Source organism: Chrysochloris asiatica, unplaced genomic scaffold (genome assembly GCF_000296735.1).
Source record: "Chrysochloris asiatica unplaced genomic scaffold, ChrAsi1.0 scaffold00014, whole genome shotgun sequence".
Taxonomy (NCBI): Eukaryota; Metazoa; Chordata; class Mammalia; order Afrosoricida; family Chrysochloridae; genus Chrysochloris; species Chrysochloris asiatica.
In genome coordinates, this window is record NW_006408532.1 from 21,025,776 (window position 1) to 21,046,380 (window position 20,605).

The window sequence follows — 20,605 nt, forward strand, 5'->3', positions numbered from 1 at the left end:
ACTTTCAATATTCTCCTCCAACACCATAACTCAAAAGCATCAATTCTTCTACGGTCTTCCTTATTCACTGTCCAGCTTTCGCATACATATGAGGTTTCTGAAAATACCATGGCTTGGGTCAGGCGCACCTTAGTCCTCAAGCTGACATCTTTGCTCTTCAACATTTTAAAAGGGTCTTGTGCTGCAGATTTGCCTAATGCAATACGTCGTTTGATTTCTTGACTGCTGCTTCTGTGACTGTTAATAGTTGATCCAAGAAGAATGAAGTCCTTGACAACTTCAATCTTTTCTCCGTTGATAAGAATGTCTTAGGAAATACTGGGGGTTGGGGTAGAATTGATTATTTTTCTGTGTATTTACCAATTTTCAATAAAATTTTTCCTATCATCCTCAAAAATATGACCCATTTGCCTTGTTTAAAATTCATAGATTTAACTTACTTTGTGTTTCTAGCTGTTGCAACTATTGATGTTCAAAGTTCCCCATCTTTAAGCAGACAGAGCCTCTTCAAATTGGCTCCTGAGTTCTTTTGACTCAATTCAAAAAAAAGTCTTTGATCTCTAGGTTGACAGTCCACTGGACTGCTAGCCACAAACTCTGTAGTTTAAACCCACCAGCTGCTTCTCAGAAGAAAAATGAGACTTTCTGCACCCATAAAGATTTACAACCTCGGAAACCCTACACAAGATTGCTATGAGTCAAAGCCAACTCCATAGCACCTAACAACAACATATAAATTCTTACAGTTAGTATTCAAGAGTAAAAGGTGTTTTACTTAAATTTTTTGATCTTACATCAAGTCTCTTTTCTCCCCTACTAAAAATGCTCATATTAGTACTAAATTCATCAGGACTCATTGCTGTATCTCACAATACACATGGAACAATCTGAAGATAAAAGCCCAAATGCCATCAATAACATTATGATGATAGAATACTTTTTAATATTGTTTTTGAGTGCACTTTTTCTTAGTGTATACTTTTTCACAGGCTGTTTTAAGACATATAGAATAATTTATTTCAATGCAAAACATACTAAATCCATTAGTTTGGGTTTCTTCAAAAGCTATTTGGGGATTTGGGTCGGGGAAGATATTAAAGTATTTACATGGTCCAAAAGTCAAATCTATGAAGATAATATTGTCAGAGAAGTCTAACTTCAATGTCTGTCTGTCTACTCTAGTCTCACCCTTCTATATAAAGAACTTTTTTTTTGTTGTTGTTTAATCCTTCCTTTTACAATAGTAAGCAAATGAATTGATATTTTAATATCTCCTTTCTGAGATAAAAAATAGTGATCTAGTGATTTTCTAAACAATTTTATGTATTAAGGATGTTAATGGAGTTTTAGATCAATAAACAGGAGATATGATGACTTCATGTTTACTTTAACAAAAAAAAAAGATAATTATCTGAATGCTTTACAACTTGTAAAAGACTCCCATTGTGATCAGAAAGAAGGGGCCAGAAAGCAGTAAATTTGGTTAAAAAACTGAAAATTGACAACAAAGACAATAAATAGTTTCGCTGGATAATTTAAGGACTTAAGAATTTAAGTAAATAGCATGGAATGGTGTACTGGTTTGGCACTGTAAGATAAACACTGGACCACAGGGTTGGTATGAACCAACCACTCCTCAAAAATCCTATACAGGATCGCTATGCATCAGAACTGAGTTGATGGCACTTTACAACAACAGCAACAGTAATGCTGTAAAGAAGACTCTTTACCTCCAAAAAGCATTTCTATAGTAAGCACATTAAAAACAGGTTTATGTGAGAAAGAGTGACTTATTTGCCTACCTTCAAACTGATATTCTTTCTCATAGATCGAATTGCACAGAACATCATTAAGTCCCATTTGGAGACATGTCAATACACCTTGGAAGAGCTGCACCAACTGGCATGGCAGACGCACACCTATGAAGAAATTAAAGCCTATCAAAGCAAGGTACTCTCAGACACTATGGGAACGTTTTTCTGTGATGACCTTATTTCTCAATGCAGACATTTGTGACATTTTGGATGGGATGCTTCTTTGTTGTAGGAGGCTGGTTTGTGCATTGTGAGATGTTAAATAGCATTCCTAGATGCCAGTAGCACTCCCCAAACACACAACTGTGATGACCAAAAATGCCTCCTGAGTCCCAGATATTCCCTGGGAGGCAAAATCACCCCGTTTGAAAACCACTGCCTTTTTTTAGTGACTCAAGAGACTATTGTTGTTGTTGTTGTTAAGTGCCGTCGAGTCGGTTCCGACCCATAGCGACCCTGTACAGGGTTTCCGAGGGTGTAAATCTTTACGGGAGTAGAAAGCCTCATCTTTCTCCCGCGGAGCGGCTGGTAGTTTCGAACCGCTGACCTTAAGGTTCGCAGCCCGATTCGTAACCACTACGCTACCAGAGCTCCTTAGGTCCATTTAATTATTTTAGACTATCTGCTTCTTAAGGTCAGGCAAGGAGCAGGAGCGATTGAGTAATCACAGTAAAAAGAGTCACAAATTTATACAACAAAAATAGACAATCTATTCTATATTTTTTCCTTGTCCTATATGTTAAAAAAGGACCTAACAAAAAAGAGAGCAATTTATCCCACATTATGATTATGATTACTATTATCTTATTGGTTATTTTTGTTGTTGTTATTTCCTTTAGAAAAGTTATTAGGTGAAGGAATTTGTTATTGTTCCAGATTTACGTTGCACCACGTCACCCTTGTTGGCATGGTTAGGTTCCAAAGACCAGACTATTATGTGAAAATCAGTGTTACATGAAAACGGAAGGTGACCACACCAAATCATGACATGGAGAATGACTACATCACAATATAACTGCCAACTGACATCATTACATACCTACCTAACTGTTCAGCTAACTTGATGCATAACCTTAACCTTAACTAATAGTGTTACTTTTACCTCACATTTCATTTGTTATTGCCAGATGTACAGAATGGTCAGATAGTAGATTGTTTACTTTTTCCAAAAATGCAAAATATCAGAAAATGACAGTTAATAAGTGAGAAGTGTGTGTACTTTATTTTGATTTGCATTTCTCAGTTACAGTATTTGCCAGTGGACAGGATTTTAATAAAACATATCAATGTATGGCCATATAAATATATGATTGTTGTTAAGTGCTGTCGAGTTGGTTCTGACTCATAGCAATTTTGTATAAATTTCCCAAGGAGCAGCTGGTGAGTTTGAACCACCGACCTTGAGGTTCAAATGAACCTTGTGGTTCAGTGATTATCCTATAGTGCCACACCAGGACTCCAATATATGATTGTTGTTGTTTTTGTTATGTGCCGTGGAGTCAGTCCCAATTCATAGCAACCCTGTACAGGGTTTCCGAGGCTGTAAATCTTTACAGGAGCAGAACGCCTCATCTTTCTCCCGTGGAACAGCTGGTAGTTTTAAATTGCTGACGTTGCGGTTCGCAGCCGGATTCGTAACCACTATGCTACCAGAGCTCCTTTGATTACATAATATTAATTTTTCTCTACTGGAACAATGAAATTTACTTATTTTATGTAAATGCAGAGTCAGAGACTAATTTTGGCTTCTTATTCCAAAGAAAATAATCTAAGAACTAAAATATATTTCTGTAGACTATGTAGAGTAATTTGATTTTATTATGCATTTTCCCTTGAAAGTCTTTGCATACCAAAACACAACCTCCCTAAATTCTGGAAAAAGAACAAAACATAAAAATGTTGCAAGTTTACTGTTCAATAGGTAAGCATGAAAACAACATCATGGGTGATTTTGAGTTCATTCTCTACTTCTCACAGCTAGAAGAGTTTGTTTTCACATATGGACTTGGAGCTAGAGTTCAAGTGACCAGAAGGAAAGGAAGAAAAAAAGAGTAATAAAGACCATAATCAAAGGAGATCATCTCTGCATACTATGTTCAGTGATTTCATTATTTTAGCTTCATTAGTATTTTATAATTGTGGGATATCAAAATTCAAATGTTCAAAACATTGTTGTTGTTGTTAAGTGCCGTCAAGTCGGTTCCGACCTATAGCGACCCTGCATAGGGTTTCTGAAGAGTGACTGGTGAGCTTGAACTGCCAACCTCGCAGTTCATACAGCTTTGCAGTCTGGCGCATTAACCCACAGCGCCACACCAGGACTCCTATCTTAGAAAATATTGCCTCTTGGTATGGTGCTGTATGCTAAGCACTGAACAGCTAACAAAAGTGTTGGCAGTTCAAGCTCACCTGTTGCTCTTCAGAAACTATATAAGATCATTGTAAGTCAGAAGTAAGTTGCCAGCACTTGACAGCAACAACACCTCTGTTTAAAAAATGAAGTAAATTCCCACCTTGAGTCCCAAATGGCAGGTAAGTGACAGTAAAGCAGCCCCGACTACTTTGTTGACTCCCCAAGGAGCTCTTGGCTCCTTTTACACTTTCTGTTTTCTTTCTTCAAGTCCAGGGAAGCACTGTGGCAGCAATGTGCCATTCAGATCACTCATGCCATCCAATACGTGGTGGAGTTTGCGAAGCGGATAACAGGCTTCATGGAGCTCTGTCAGAATGATCAAATTCTACTTCTGAAGTCAGGTGAGCACATGAAGATTCATGGGAAGAGGGGTCACCTGTTATAGACCGGGAAGTGATGGATCCTTAGCTCTGTGTTGGTGCTTGAAAATTCTCCTTCCAGTACACGGCATATTTTTACCACCCACAATGTCAGCCAATTCCCAAAGGAAACTCTCCGTAATATAAATGCCCTGGTACTCATTCAGCTGTCCTTTGAAGTCAAATACAATTTTGCTTATTGAAAGTGGAGCTATTAATTGCCGAGGTTGAGATACCCAGCTTGACAGGCAGTGCAAGTAATTAGTGTGTCAAGGTGGCTGAATTGCTGAGCTTGCGCTAAAACGTACTATTTGCCTTCAGTGGGGAAAGAGGAAAATCTAGGCTAGCAGAGCTCTGCTTCTGTGGTCATTTCCAATCATTTTAATGAGGATCGCCTGCAGCCAGTATACACCAGGAAAAACTTTACTGTGCTGTAATCTTTTCCTCCCTTTCTGTCACACATACTCTGTGACAAACACACAGGTACTTAGGAAGTAGCTCTGGAAACTCTGAATATGATTGACTTTGCAGATGCTCTTACCCAAACAAGAAGCATGTATTTGTCTTTCTTAAGCACCTTTCAAAATAGAAAATAAGAACCACTGTGGTGTTTATATTAACCTTAGTGGCCCTGGGACATAGTAATAATAATAACATAATTTGCTATCTATGATAAAATACATTTATATGTTTATGTTTGCCTATGACAACTCACTTAATCCTATGAGATTGATATGATAATTTCCATTTTATAGAAAAGAAGGCAAAGACTCATAGAAGTGAAGGGCCCTATTCAATGTTACAAAACCAAAATGTGGCAAAGCTGGCGTTTGAATCTGGCCCAAGTATAGTGGTTATTCTTAGTTGCTGTTGCTTATTTAGTAGCTGGTACAAACCTTTACTCAAGCACTAACTTGATGTCAGTTATTTATTGCAGTATTAAGAAAATACATTGCCCCAAAATTCAGTTAAATTGTAATCATTTATTTTGTTCTCAAATCTGCAATTTGGGCAGAGCCTAGTAGAGAACGTTCTGCTGCTGAGGAGCTATTTTCAAATCAGCTCAATCATACAGCTGCCAGCTTGTGCTGGTCAACAATTTAGGCTCAGGCAAAGCTCTGGACTAGAAGCCTCAACTCATCTCCATGTAATCCTCCACAAACTGTTTAGTCTTCCTCACAGTATAGTTCTTGGTTTCCAGGAGCTAACATTCCAAGAAAATAAGGTAGAAGTACATAGCACTTTTCTGATGTCATTTCAGAAAGCGCTGAGTGTTACCACTATTGGTTGAGGCAGTTGTGAAGGCCCCACTGAAGATCAAGGGACAGGGACTAGGTCCAACTTCTTGATAAAGAACAGCAAGGTTCTAGAAAAGTATGTGAGATGGGAAATATTTTTTGTGGCCATCTTAAAAAAAAAAATCTACAACATGAGTTATGTGACCTTAGCTAATCATGTCATCTGTCTTGGGGGCAGTTTCTTCACTCATGAAATAAAGAAGTGGGCTAGAAACTGATTTTGAAATGTGAAATTGCATCAGTAATATTAGAGGAGTTTATGAACAGTAGACCTCATCTTAGGCCCTTGGAATCAGAATATCTGGGAGGGAAAGCCAATTCAGTGTATTTTCCTTCTGTCTCAAATATAACCTGGAATCACTGGTCATTTGTCACTTAGCTTCTATGTCTGTTGCAAAAATGTTTTCACTAGTATAAAATGTAAGACATTTTAGCCTCTTTAATCTTCCTGAAACTCATCTGTAAAATGGGACCAATGACATTCACCTTAAATGATTATTGCAAGAAACAATTACAATCATATGAGGGGCTTCAAAAAGTTCATGTAAAAATGGAATTGAAAAGTAATAGAATTTTTCCATAAACTTTTTGAAGTCCCCTTGTCAATATAAGGGGCCTAGAAGACTTCCTGGTACTGTGTAGATTCTTAATAGTGACCGTATAAATACACAATAAGTGATACCTATTTATGTATTGATATAATATTTGTGTCAGAATGGCATTGCTTCAATTAATATTTGGGTCACTGTGAGTCAGAACTGACTCAACAACAATAATCTCTTACTGTGCACTGGTTATGAGTCCTGGTGTGGTGTTGTGGGCTAATGCGCTAAACAGAAAAGTTGGTATGAACCACAAGATTGGTGATTCATGCTCACCAGCTGCTCTTGGGAAACCCTATACAGGGTCACTATGGGTGGGAACCGACTCAACGGCACTTAACAACAATAACATGCTCTGGATAATATACCCTATGGAAAACAAAGAAATCAACGGAGCAAGAACTCTAACACACCAACATAAAAACAAAGAGGCTTGAAAAGCTCATGGCAAAATTCCATTCTGTTTTGCTTTCATTGGTTCATGAACTTTTTGAAGCAGATATGACCACATAATCACATGCACATTTGCAGTTTCTGATTCTAGAATCATCTTCCAACGCACTATGGTCAAAAGCACTATTTCTTCAAACTATAGAGAAACTCTACTCTTGGTGTGGCGCTGTAGGATCAGCAATGGACTGTGAATCCAGTGGTCACAGTTCAGATCCACCAGCTGCTCCTTGAAAACTCTATACAGGGTCGCTATGAGTTGGAACCGACTCAAAGGCACTTCACATAACATGCAACAAGAGTGCTGCAGGATGTCAATTAATTCTCTGAGAAAAAAACATAGGCAGTGAACTACTCCATTTAATAAATGGCACTGTAGGGTGAGCACTGGACTGCTAACCACAAGGTCAGCAGTTACCCTACCAGCCACTTAGAAGGAGAATGCTATGGCTGTCTGCTCTTGTAAAGGTTTACAGTTCAGAAACTCCATGTAGGGTTGCTCTGAGGCAGAATCAACTCAATGGCAGTGGGAATGAATATGCCAGGACCTTTCTAGGTCCCGAAGATGCAAGGGTGAACAAAACAGTTGCCCATGAATTCAGACTAGGCTCCTGTCTTCATTGGGCTTACAGGGAATTCAGAGAAATGCTGAATTCATCAAGGTTGAAAAGCTCTTTAATGCCAGGACTTCACAGAGTCTTTGATCTGCAAATATTGATTGTAACTTCCTGAAGAGAGAAAGGTTTTGTTGAAGTATGTTTGACTAATAAACCCTCATTTTGAAGAGCATCATTTGAAGAACAGCAGTGACCAAGAAAAAAAAAGTTAGCATGTGCTGAAATATGCATGAACCATGTTAAAAACTCCATGTAGCATTTGAAGCAAAGAGCTAGATGATCCTAGGACTATCAAGAAAGAAGAACTTGAATGGAGTGTGAGATCCCTACCCAGAGAAGTGACAACAGCAGAGGCGGTGACGTGGAGCAGCTGTAGGCAGCCAGGGCCATGGACTGAGTAAACCTGGGTGCTTACAGGTAGGTTACCTTGAAGAATGTGCCCAGTGGACTTACATACTGATTAAAGGAACTTGGTAATATTTGCCCGATCAGAGCAAGAGGCTAAGAGGCTAAAGACAAGAGTGAGACGTGCCTGCAGTGTGGCAGACAAAAGGTATTCCTGACTACTGCATCCTGAATTGTACTCTGAATTGTACATCCTGAATAAACCTCATAATCATGAGTATTGTTATGAATTTTGTGTGGCCATTGCAATGAATTGTTGATTCCAGATGGAAGCAGAAAGTGCTGTGGGAGAGGTCGTTGGTATCAAAATAGGGACAAAAAGGTTGTAGGGTGGAGTCAAACATATTTAAAAATGCATAAACAGCAAAAGACAAAAGAGACAACTGGAACGTCCTAAAAGTTAAACATTTATATGCATCAAAGGACTTAACCAAAAGATTAAAAAGAGCGCCTACAGACTGGGTAAAAAAAAAAAAAAAAGAAAAGAAAGAAAGAAATGGAAGTGACACATTGGGAAAGGAAGTAATTTCTAAAATCTATAAAAAACTTCAATACATCAACAATAAAAACCCAAACAATCCAACTAAAAAATGGGCAGAGGACTTGAATAGACAGTCCACCAAAGAAGACATACAGGTGACCAACAGAGACTTGAAGAAATGCTTGCCATCTGTTGTTTGTTTTCAGGTGTCATCAAGTCGGTACCGACCCATAGCAACCTTATGCACAGCAGAATGAAACACTGCCCAATCCTGGGCAAACCTCACTACTATTGCCACATTTGAGTCCATCGATTGCTGCCACTTGGTCAATCCATCCCATTGGGGGTCTTCCTCTTTTTCTCTGACCCTCCACCTTACCAAACATGATATCCTTCTCCAGTGACTGGTCCCTCCTGACAACGTGTCTGAAGTATGAGAGACTAAGTTTGGCCATCCTGGCCTCCAAGGTGCACTCTGACTGCACTTCTTCCAAAACGGATCTATTGGTTCTTTTGGCAGCCCATGGCACTTTCAATATTCTTCTCAAACACCATAACTCAAAAGCATCAATTCTTCTACGGTCTTCCTTATTCACTGTCCAGCTTTCATATGCATATGAGGTTATTGAAAATACCATGGCTTGGGTCAGGCGCACCTTAGTCCTCAAGCTGACATCTTTGCTCTTCAACATTTTAAAAAGGTCTTGTGCAGCAGATTTGCCTAATGCAATATGTCATTTGATTTCTTGACTGCTGCTTCCGTCAGTGTTAATAGTTGATCCAAGAAGAATGAAGTCCTTGACAACTTCAATCTTTTCTCCATTGATAAGAATGTTGTTTATTGGCCTAGTGGTGAGGATTTTTGTTTTCTCTTCATTGAAATATAATCCATACCAAAGGCTGTGCTCTTTGATTTTCATCAATAAATATTTTAAGTCTTCTTCACTTTCAGCTAGCAAGTTTGTATCATCTGCATATCACAGGTTGTTAATGAGTCTTCCTCCAATCCTGATGCCACGTTTTCCTCCAATCCTGATGCCATATAACCCAGCTTCTCAGATTATTTTCTCAGTATACAGGTTGAATAAGTATGGCAAAAGAATACAACCTTGTCGCACACCTTTCTTAATTTTAAAACATTCAGTGTTCCCATATTCTGTTTGAACAACTGCTTCTTCGTCCAGGTACAGATTCCTCATGAGCACAATTAAGTGTTCAGGAATACTCATACTTTACAATGTTGTCCATAGCTTGTCATGATCCACATAATCAAAAGCCTTTATGTAGTCAATAAAGCACAGGCAAACATCTCTCTGAATCTGGCTCAAACCTCTGGAAGTTCTCTGTCAATGTATTATTGTAGCGTTTCTGTATTACCTGTAACAAAAGTTTACTCACATGTGATATCAAAGAGATTGTCTGATGATTTCTGCATTTCGTTGGGTCACCTCTCCTAGGAATGGGCACAAATATGGATCTCTTCCAGTTGGCCAGATAGTTGTCTTCGAGATTTCTTGGCAGAGATGAGTAAGTGCCTCCTGTACCGCCTCACTTTCTTGAAAGATTTCAATTTTTATTCCATTAATTCCTGGTGCCTTGTTCTTTGCCAATTCCTTCAGTGCACCTTGGACTTCCTCCTTCAGTATCATTGGCTCTTGATCATATACTACCTCTTGAAATGGTTGAACACTAATCATTTTCTTTTGGTACAATAACTCACTGTATTCCTTCCACATCTTCATGATGCTTTCTGCATCACTCAATCATTTGCCCAGAGAATCATTCAATAACGAAAGTTGAGGCTTGAATTTTTTCTTTAGCCATTAGAGAAATGCAAATCCAAACTACAGTGAGATATTATCTCACTCCAGTACTAATGGAAAATATAAAATAAATGAACAAAAACAACAATATTTGTGAGGGTGTCAAGAGATTGAAACTTTCATATACTGCTGGTGGGACTGTAAAATGATGCACCCACTGTCAAAAGTAATATAGTACTTACTTAAAGTATTGGAAATAAAAATACCATATGATCCATCAACTCCAATACTGGATATATATCCTAAAGAAATAAGAGCCATGACACAAACAAATAAATGCACACCCATGTTCTTTGCAGCACTATTCACAACAGCAAAAAGATGGAAATAATCCAAGTTCCCATTGATGGATGAATGGATAAATAAACTATGGTACAATCACACAATGGAATACTATGCAATGTTAAAGAATAATGATGAATCTCCAAAGCACCTCATAGCATGGATGAACCTAGAGGACGTTATACTGAGTGCAATAGTCAATCACAAAGGGGGAACTATTGTATGATAACTGCTACTGTAAAAATTAAGAAAAGGTTTACAACAGAAAGAAACAGTCTTTGAAATTTACCAGGCGGGGGAGGGAAGGCAGATCACTAACTAGAGGATAGACTTGTATTATCTTGGATGAAGGGGAAGACAATACAATAGGGAGAAGTCAGCACAAAATGATCAAGACAAAAGAAGACTCTGGGAGAAGGAAGAGTCAAAGACAACAAAGGTAAATACATACATAATTCTGCAATAATGGTAATAATGATAGTCTATGAATGGATAGGCTGAATAGGAATGAGAAGGCTAATGGGTCTATACTCATGAATATGTATGTTAGACAAATTATATTCTGCACATGGATCTATATGTACTGCAAATATATCCATGAATGTAGTAGACCCTACAGAAAGCAGTTATGAAAACTTCTGCACCATACCAAGACCTTGAGGAAATGAATCATTGGACCTGGGAGCTCAGGACTATCATCTCAGAGGACAAGATCAAGGGACATACATAGTCTGTAAAGACGATGCTCTGCATCCTACTTTGGTAAGCAGTCACCGGGTTTTAAGAGCTGGTGAGCAGTTATCTAAGGTCAACTTTTGGTCTGTCCCTGTTTAGAGCAAAAAACAAAATTGAAGAAAATCAAAGTCTCAAGAAACAATTGGTTTAAAGAACTAATGAGCCCAATCCTCTACACCTCCAAGACCAAGAACTAGATGGTACTAGGTTACCACTACTTACCTCTCTGAAAGGCATCACAGTAGAAAGTCCTCGATAAAGTAGGAGAAAAATGTGGAACAGAACTCAAAGTCATCAACTAGAAGAAGAAAGAAGAGGGAAAAAAGAGTAATATGATATAATTTGAGGAACTTGACCTACACCTATGGATGCAGTAGCTCAAAAGAGGGAACCAATCTTTACTGCAAGAATCATTCCCACCCCCTCGATACACACAGTAAACAGGGATAGGCAACTTGGACATTGGCTACCCAAAATGGTGGGCTACAAAGGCATGAAGTGACTGGCTTACAAGCTTTCAAGAGGGAGCCTAGATCCAGAGGGTGCAGAGGAAGGCAGAATCACCACGGAGTAGTATCCAATCTGTCTGGGCGAGGCTGATGAAAGAAGATGGGGATGGCTCTCATGTGGCACAATAGTGAATAATTACTATCAGCACTGACTGTGAGGGTTAGAAATGTAAAGGTAGACATTTTGTAGCAAAACGAGGGGAGTGGTTGACTTTGCAGTCCAGGAGCGGAAGGCCCTGGGACCATCAAGGGAGAAGAGCAGAGAGCGGGACCCTACCCAGAGAATCAGTGATGCCAGAAATGGAGGCAGAGACGATGACATGGAAAGATGGAGTGGCTGGGGACTCTAGACCCAGAGAGGGAGAGGGACTGTGTGCTGATGACCGAGGGTCAGGCTTGCAGGGTGTACCCTTTGGTTGGGTGATGATGCAAGGAGGTGATTGTAACCATGGCAATGAAACGATATACGATAGGATGACTGTAAAACTAATGTTCTCCCATGTAAACTAGCACATAATTTTAACAATAAAACATTAAAAATAAAAAAACCTCAAAATCATCAAAACAAATCAGCCTATTGATCTGAAGAGATTGGTGGAAACCTAGAGTCTATGGCTCTTAGAGAACCTTTAAGTCTTGAGCTGAACTGTGACTCAACTTTCAGCAATGTTGTTGTTGTTAAGTACCGTGGAGTCGGTTCTGACTCATAGTGACCCTGTTTCCAAGGCTGTAAATCTTTACAGGAGCAGAATGCATCATCTTTCTCCCATGGAACCACTGGTAGTTTCGAACTGCTGACCTTGTGGTTGGCAGCCCGACTCGTAGCCACTATGCTTCCAGAGCTCCAGTAACATCAAGGGAGGTACATGCTCCTTAGAACAATCAGCCATGAGACCAAAAGGGCTGCATTTGCACAGTGATAAAGCTCAGAAGGCAGGACTGGATAGGAAAGAAGGAAGAATGGAACCAATTATCACGGGGGGTGGGGGGGAGGAGGAAGGAATAGGAAGGGTGCTGTTACGTTTGGGGGATTGCAGTCAATGTCAGAAAAATACAAAATCTGCATAAACTATTGAATGGAAAACCATTTTGCTCTGTAAACTTTCACCCAAATCCAAGTACACATGTTAAAAATAAAAAAGTTTAACAGTTTAGACTTGCTCTGCTATACCGTTTCATTCGGGGCTACTTATCATCAATTGTGTATTCAAGAATTAAACCACATTTTAGTATTAGTCAAAAGATGGAAAGAAATGTATGATTCTACAATAAATGTTACTAATGGACTCTGTGGGAGCCATCTTTGAAATCTGTTTTATTTTTAAATCCTCAAGTATCAACGGGGATTTATTTCTAATGTAGTTATTTTTCACCTGGGGAGGAATCTAGTGGACTTTCTGTATATGTGTGTGTGTGTTTTGAAGTTCTACCTAATTTATATGCTGTAATAACCTCATCTTACCATATATAATTTTTTTGGTTTGTTTGTTTTTTTAACTCCTAGGTTGCTTGGAAGTGGTTTTAGTGAGAATGTGCCGTGCCTTCAACCCACTAAACAACACTGTTCTGTTTGAAGGAAAATATGGAGGAATGCAAATGTTTAAAGCCTTAGGTAAATTTCCCTTTGATAATGACATAATTTTATGAGCTGTCATCAGTTTCTCCACTCAGATCCACATACATACATGAAATGCCTTCATTATGTCACATAAACTTAAACAAACCAGCTGACACAGTCACGTTGAATAATGGTGACCCTTGTGGAGCTAAGAAGAACTTCCCTCTAGAGGGTTTTCTAGGCTGTGTGTGATCTTTGGAAGCAGATCTCTAAGCCTTTCTTCTGTGTGCCTCTGGGTTTGGTTGAGTCACCAACTTTCATTTTTGTGATACACATAGAGTCGGCACTTACCGTTGTTTTAGGTGCCATCGAGACAGTCTTGACTCATTTTAAACTTTTGCACAACAGAATGAAACCTTGCCCAGTAGTGTGCCAATCTCACGGTTGTTGCTATGCTTGAACCCCTTGCTACTGCCACTGTGCCAATCCATCTTGTCAGGGTCTTCTTCTTTTTCACTGACCCCCCACTTCAGAAAACATGATGTCCTTCTCAAGGACTTGTCTCTCCTGATAATATGTCCAAAGTATGAGAGATGAAGTCTGACCATCCTGGCTTCTAACGAGCATTCTGACTCTACTTCTTCCATGACAGGCTTGTTTGTTCTGTCACTGACACTCTATGTTGTTGTTGTTGGTAAGTACCGTCGAGTCGGTTCCGACCCATAGCAACCCTAAGCTGTGGTAGCATAGTGGTTACGAATTGGGCTGTGAACCTTAAGGTCAGCAGTTCGAAATTACCAGCCATTCCAAGGGAGAAAGATGAGGCTTTCTGCTCCTGTAAAGATTTACAAACATTCTATGGTACCTCCAATATTCTTCTCCAACACCGTACCTCTGCTAACCTGGCCAAAATGATTTACAAATCATTCTTGATGGAGAGCAAGAATTTTTGTGCATTTGGAAGTATTGTGTCTCATTCGCATGTAGTTATCAGTATTGGAACATGGATAAGAACCCTAGCAAAGATGGATTGATGCCAGGAAAGTTTTTACCAAGGGATAGTGCCATTTGTTCCATCCTGCCCACAGACACCAGAGAAGGCCACTGCCCTTTAACCTCTTGTGCTGTTAGTTGATATGGTAGCTAACCGCAATGCAAGCCCATTGGGGCTGGTGATGTTTCCTGTCTGCAGTTGATACACTTCCATGCCATTTCCAAGGCTAGATTTTCAAGAAAGGAGGAACCTTGGCAAGCAATTTCAGTATATTTCCAGCTTCATAAAATAAACATTTATCAAAGATCAGTATAGAAGGAAGCATGATTTTACCACAATGCATAATGACTAGGCAACTTACTTGTGAGTCATTTGTTAGAAGGTAAAAATAAACAAGCCCTTGTTCCTCAATCACATTTCCAGGGAAGTTGCCAAAATTGAAACATTCTTCATTGCTCATCTATAAGAAGTTTCTTTTGCATTTTTTTTAGGTTTTATGCAAAGCACACATGTTTTTCTTTTGTCTCTTCCTTCACCCAAGTTAACTCGTGTCTAGCCTCCAGCCCAGTGACCCAGTCTCTCTATCCTTTTCACCCCTGGTAGCTATCAAAGAGTGTCTATTTCACTGTGAAAACCTTTGTTTTGTTTTTATAATAGTGATCATATATAATATTTGTCATTTAGCGAGTGATTTATATCTCTCAGCATTATAGCCTCCAGACCCATCCATGTTATATAATGTGTTTTGCAGATTCATCATTATAAGAAATTTCAAACAGCTCAGTTTGGAGTCCCAGTGTGGTGCTGTAGGATAAGTACTAGACAGCTAACCACAAGGTCAGTGGTTCAAAACCACCAGCCACTCCTCAGAAATCCTATACAGGGTCGCTATGAGTTGGAACAGCTGAGTTTGGAACAACTAGATATCTGATCTTGTTAGATTCAGTGCCATTAAGACTGGCAGCCCCTGCCCTTTTCTGCCATGTTGTAGATTTCCTATGACTGATATCTCTATTCCAAAAGATCCTCCACACCACTTTTCTTTAATTTTTTTTTAGTTGTAGGTTGTGTTCATTTGCTTCACAATGTTAATTATGATTACCTAGTCAAGATGTGGCCCCAATCTCTTCACTGTACAATTGCTGCCAAGGATCCTTGGTGGCACAATGGTTAAGTGCTCAGCTGTTAACAGAAAGGGATGAGATTTGAACCCACCAGCTGCTCCACAGGAAAAAGATGTGGCAGTCTGCTTCATCCTGGAGCAGTTCCACTCTATCCTATAGGGTTATTATAAGTCAAAATTAACTTGATGGTAATGAATTACATGATCATTGCTATGAAATAACTTCTTATGTAAACAAAAATAATAATAACCCAAACCATTTGCTGACAGGTTGATTCCAATTCATGGCAACCCCAGATGGGTCAGTGGAACTGTGTTCCATAGGGTTTTCAATGGCTGGTTTTCCAGGCCTTTCTTCTGAGGAACCTCTAGGTGTGCTTGAACCACCAACCTTTTGGTAAGCATTCAAGGAAACCATTTACACAACCCAGAGACTCTTTTATTTGGTACAGGAACTTAGAAATATTTGTTCTAGATGTCTGGTACTCAAAACCTTGAATAACTTCTTGGTGATGGGACGTTTCTCAGTGCTGCTCCTTTCCACTGAAGAGTTTTCATTTAATTTTCTTTCTTTCTGCATAGGTTCTGATGACCTAGTGAATGAAGCATTTGACTTTGCAAAGCATTTGTGTTCCTTGCAGCTGACTGAGGAGGAAATTGCTTTGTTCTCGTCTGCTGTTCTGATATCTCCAGGTAGGGAGGTCTGATGTCCCTTACTTGTTTTTCTGGTTTACTGTTTTGGATACTATCTTCCTGATTACCTAAGTCCATGTGTTAAGGAGACACTTGAAAGCATGCAAATTTTTCTTTAGTAAATGTATTTTATATTTTTGGATAATGCAATTGAAAGTAGGCTCAAATCAATTGCTATAACCAATTTTGTCCCCAAAATAGGGTTGGGTTATGCAGTAAGAATCATTCGAGATTCAGAGAACCAAAACAGTTCCTTAATAAATAAATGAAAACAGATAGTGACTGGAATTACTGTTAAATTCTATTTTAGCTTTAAGGATAAAGGACATAGAAAAAAGGTCTAGTAGGAAGAAGCATAGTAGGAATGTACCTAAATGAAAGATCAACCATAGAAACTAAACTAAGTAAAACGTGCTCTTTCCCTTCTTCCGATGCCTTTCTTGATGTTTTTCACTGCCCAAACTAACGTTGATGCGCTCATCTCAGACAAAGTGATGCCTCTTCTTTTAGCAAGGTTGTTGTTGTTATTATTGTGAGTTGCCATGGAGCCAATTCCAACTCATGGCAACCCCATGTGCACAAAGTACAATTGAGTTTTCTAGTCTGTAATATTTGAAGTCTGTAGTCCTGGTGTGGTGCTGTGGTTTAATGCAACAGACTGCAAAGTCGATTTGAACCGTGAGGTAGGAGGTTCAAGCTCACCAGCCACTCCTATGAAACCCTATGCATGGTCACTGTGGGTCAGAACTGACTCCACAGCACAACAACAACACGCTTTACAAAAGCTAATCGCCATGCCTTTCTTCCGCATTGCTGAGTCTCTTGAGGCACCTCAGGATGAGTTTGAACTGATAACTTTTCTGCTTGTTATTGAGCTTGTAACTGACTGAGCCACCAAAGATTAGGAACTTTAAAAGGAGGTGATGACAACAGAGGGTAGAATGGCTGCTGCTGAAGACTGTCAGATGTAAGAGGAAGAGTCTGAGATGTAGAAGTAGGCATTCTAGTATCAACTCTGTTACCATCGATCTGTGTGTCCTTCAACATATGACCTCTCAGTGCCTCAGTTTCCTTACCTGTAAAATAATAGCCAAGACCTTTTCTAGCTTTAAAATACTCTATTATACTCTAAGGAGCTCTGGTAGCGTAGTGGTTACGAATCAGGCTGCAAACCACAAGGTCAGCAGTTTGAAACTACCAGCTGCTCCGCAGGAGAAAGATAAGGCTTTCTGCTCCCATAAAGATTTACAGCCTCGGAAACTCTGTACAGGGTCGCTATGAGTCAGAACCGACTCCATGGCACATAATATACCAAAAACCTTTCAGAGAAATTATGGTGTGACAATGTTTATTTATTTTTAAGAAAGGGAAAAAAATTCATCTGTGCCCTCAAGTCAATCTGTTTCATGGTGACCCCATGTGTGTAAGAGTAGAATTGCTCTATAGGGTTTTCTCATCTGTAATCTTGACAGACGCCAATCAACACACCTTTCACCTATAGTATAACTGACAGGGTTCAGACCACCTACCTGTCCAGTGCAACCCTTCTGAGCCACCAGGAACGTTATGGCATAAAATGCCAAAAACCTTTTAAAGAAGTTAATGTGTGATAATGTTTACTGGTCAAAGAAACTGTAGAAATTGAAATATTTTTTAAAGTATATGCCAGCTTGCTATAAATAGAATCCTACTAAATATGTGGCTCCCTGCTCAACCAGAAAAAAATTTAAGTGTCATTAACTCAGTTGTCTGTCCAGCTAGATTTGGGGTCAATATCTAGCATTATTGCTGGCAGCTCTAAATATGAGAAAAAGACATATTCATGCCTCATTTTTATGATCAAGAAGCTTGTTCTTTGTGTAATCCATTAATCTCTAGAGACTAGAACTCTTTTCTTATGCCCTAAGTGTTTTCCAGTGACATTCTTCTAGCTCTTTCTACCAATCAACCAGCCTCTATAATTTTTATCACTTAGACATTATTATTGAAGTCCTGGTGTGGCGCAGTGTGCTAATACGTCAGACTGCAAAGTTGTTCGAACTGCAAGGTTGGCGATTCAAGCTCACCAGCTGCTCCTCGGAAACCCTATACAGGGTCACTATGGGTTGGAACCAACTCAACAGCATTTCACAACAACAACAACAAAGACTTTATTATTACTAAAACGATCCTTCATAGTTTCATATGGTTGTTTGTCTTGGTTTTCTTTTTCCAAATCACGTTATCAAAAGTGGGAATTAGTTGTCACTTTGGGGTGTTATTGTTAGTTATTTTATAATTCTGTCAAAAATCAAACTGCTTTTCTGGGCCTTTTCTCCTTCTCTTCCTCCTTCTCCTTCTTCTTCTTTTGTTTAACCAAGCGTAGAGGTTACAAGTTGGGCTGCTAACCTCAAGGTCAGTAGTTCAAAACTACCAGCAGTTCTGTGGGAGAAAGAGGAGGCTTTCTACTCCCATAGAGATTTACAGCCTCGAAAACCCTATACAGGGTCGCTATGAGTCAGAACCTACTCCAAGGCACACCACCACCACCACAGTTTTCCAGGCTTGTAAATACATAGAAATACTATTCCGGATAGTAACCACATGCCAAATAATTTTGCATGTGACTGTTTCTATTAAATATGGTTCAGTAAAGGACTAGTTTTAGCCTGTAGGTTTATGGATGAGGAAGGATGAGGAACGTTGGTTCCTGCTTGCTCAAAGGAAATATTGTAGATTTGTCTCCTCATTGGGTACATTTGTGGCAAGTTAATTGATACCTAAAAGCAAAATTTTAAGGCTTGATAAATCAAACCTTATGTAGTACAATTCTGACCCAGAACACTTAGAGGCCTCTGAAGCTGGGATACTGCAAAAGGAAAGCAAACCTTCTCTTTATGAGACAGAAATCAGCTGGGCTGTTTAGAAAGGACTTGCTACAGTCCTCAAATCTGCTGAGTTTGGAAGCATGAGTTCTGGCCTACTGGATGTAGTGGAGGAACTTTCATCCTGCTAGTAACCCCATGCTCAGAATCTTCAGCAACTCCAAATACCTGGTATGCCTCCCTGGTCTAGTGCCCTGTTCAAAAAGCGAAGGTAGTCAGATTTCCAGCCTTTGTGGGTTCCATCGTGTTCCAGGCCCCAAACTTCCCCGAGGTTCTCACCACAATAGCCACTGTGTATTTGGGTTCAGATAGCTTAGGTAAAGGAGAAGGAGGAAAACTTAATTTATTCTGGTCGACAATTGTTACTGAAGGCTTTTGTGCTCACTTACGTAAGGGTTTGCTTAACTGTTGGCTAGACTTGTCCTTGTCCTGTCTAGGATTACAGAATCGAGTTTCTCACCTAACCTGAACTGTGGTCAGGGAGATCATACCCAAGTGCTTTTCCATGAGTGTTTGTTCAGTGTTTGGAGATTCTAGCTGTCTCTTTATTAATGGTTCAACCTAAGGAATGGAAGGTGGGCTGTATTTGGTCACCACAATGTTCAAAGTCTATGGGAAAAAAGGAAAGAAATACAAAAGTACAAAAACGAGGAAGGATGAAGAGAAGGAAAGAAGGGAAAAGAAAGGAAATCCCTTATATACATTTTAAAATCCAATATAGATAAATAGATTTCCAGAATAAACTTCTGAAGTTGATCTGTGTTTCTAACCCACTGCTGTCGAACCAATTCCAACTCACAGTGACACTGTAGGGTTTCTGAGGCTGTAAATCTTTATGAGAGCAAAAAGCCTCGTATTTCTCTCACAGGGCAGCTGGTGGATCTGAACTGCCAACCTTCGTGTTAGCAGTCCAGTGCTTATCCTACAGTGCCCCCAGGGCTTCTTTGATTTGTGTTTATGCTATAAAAATTATAACATTTCTTAAGCTTCATGCCTGATTAGAAAATAAGCTCAAAAAGAGACAGGGACTGCAGACGATCAAAACTATTCCTGTATAATCACTTTCCTTCACCAGTGAAGAAATTCATTTTCTTTAAATCGTTTACTTCCACTTAGAAAGAAAATATAGCCAGAGACTCTGTAAGACTGTAAATAGGCATAGACAATAAGAAACCTGAAGGAATTTGTTTAAACCAACATGTCTAACTCCATCCTGACATCCTTTGTCAGTGCTTTGTGTGTTGTTAAAGCTGCTTTATGAAACAGTCTCAAGCTAATAATAGAAAATGTTTCTATAACTCAGCACTTATATTTATAGATGAAATAATACAAAACTTATGTCCCTTTTTCTTCTCCATTCTTTTTTTCTTTATCAGACCGACCCTGGCTGTTAGAACCAAGGAAGGTCCAAAAGCTTCAGGAAAAAATTTATTTTGCACTTCAACATGTGATTCAGAAGAATCATCTGGAGGATGAGACATTGGCAAAGGTAGGTCCTCAGATCATAGATCCAGTGCCACTGAACGAGAAAGCAATGATCTAAAATGGCCTAGTTATAAAGCAAGGGAGAATTCTCAGCAACAGC

The 20,605-nt window shown here is 39.3% G+C and overlaps 1 protein-coding gene across 1 annotated transcript in view; it reads left to right on the top strand.

Annotated features, from left to right (window-relative positions):
- Window positions 1-20,605, top strand: part of RORB (RAR-related orphan receptor B) — a 281,548-nt gene that overhangs the window by 236,047 nt on the left and 24,896 nt on the right. Inside the window, exons 5-9 of the mRNA XM_006834923.1 lie at window positions 1,829-1,950; window positions 4,436-4,568; window positions 13,293-13,400; window positions 16,046-16,156; window positions 20,397-20,509. Coding sequence (XP_006834986.1) covers window positions 1,829-1,950; window positions 4,436-4,568; window positions 13,293-13,400; window positions 16,046-16,156; window positions 20,397-20,509 — 587 coding nt within the window. The remainder of the gene's footprint in view (window positions 1-1,828; window positions 1,951-4,435; window positions 4,569-13,292; window positions 13,401-16,045; window positions 16,157-20,396; window positions 20,510-20,605) is intronic.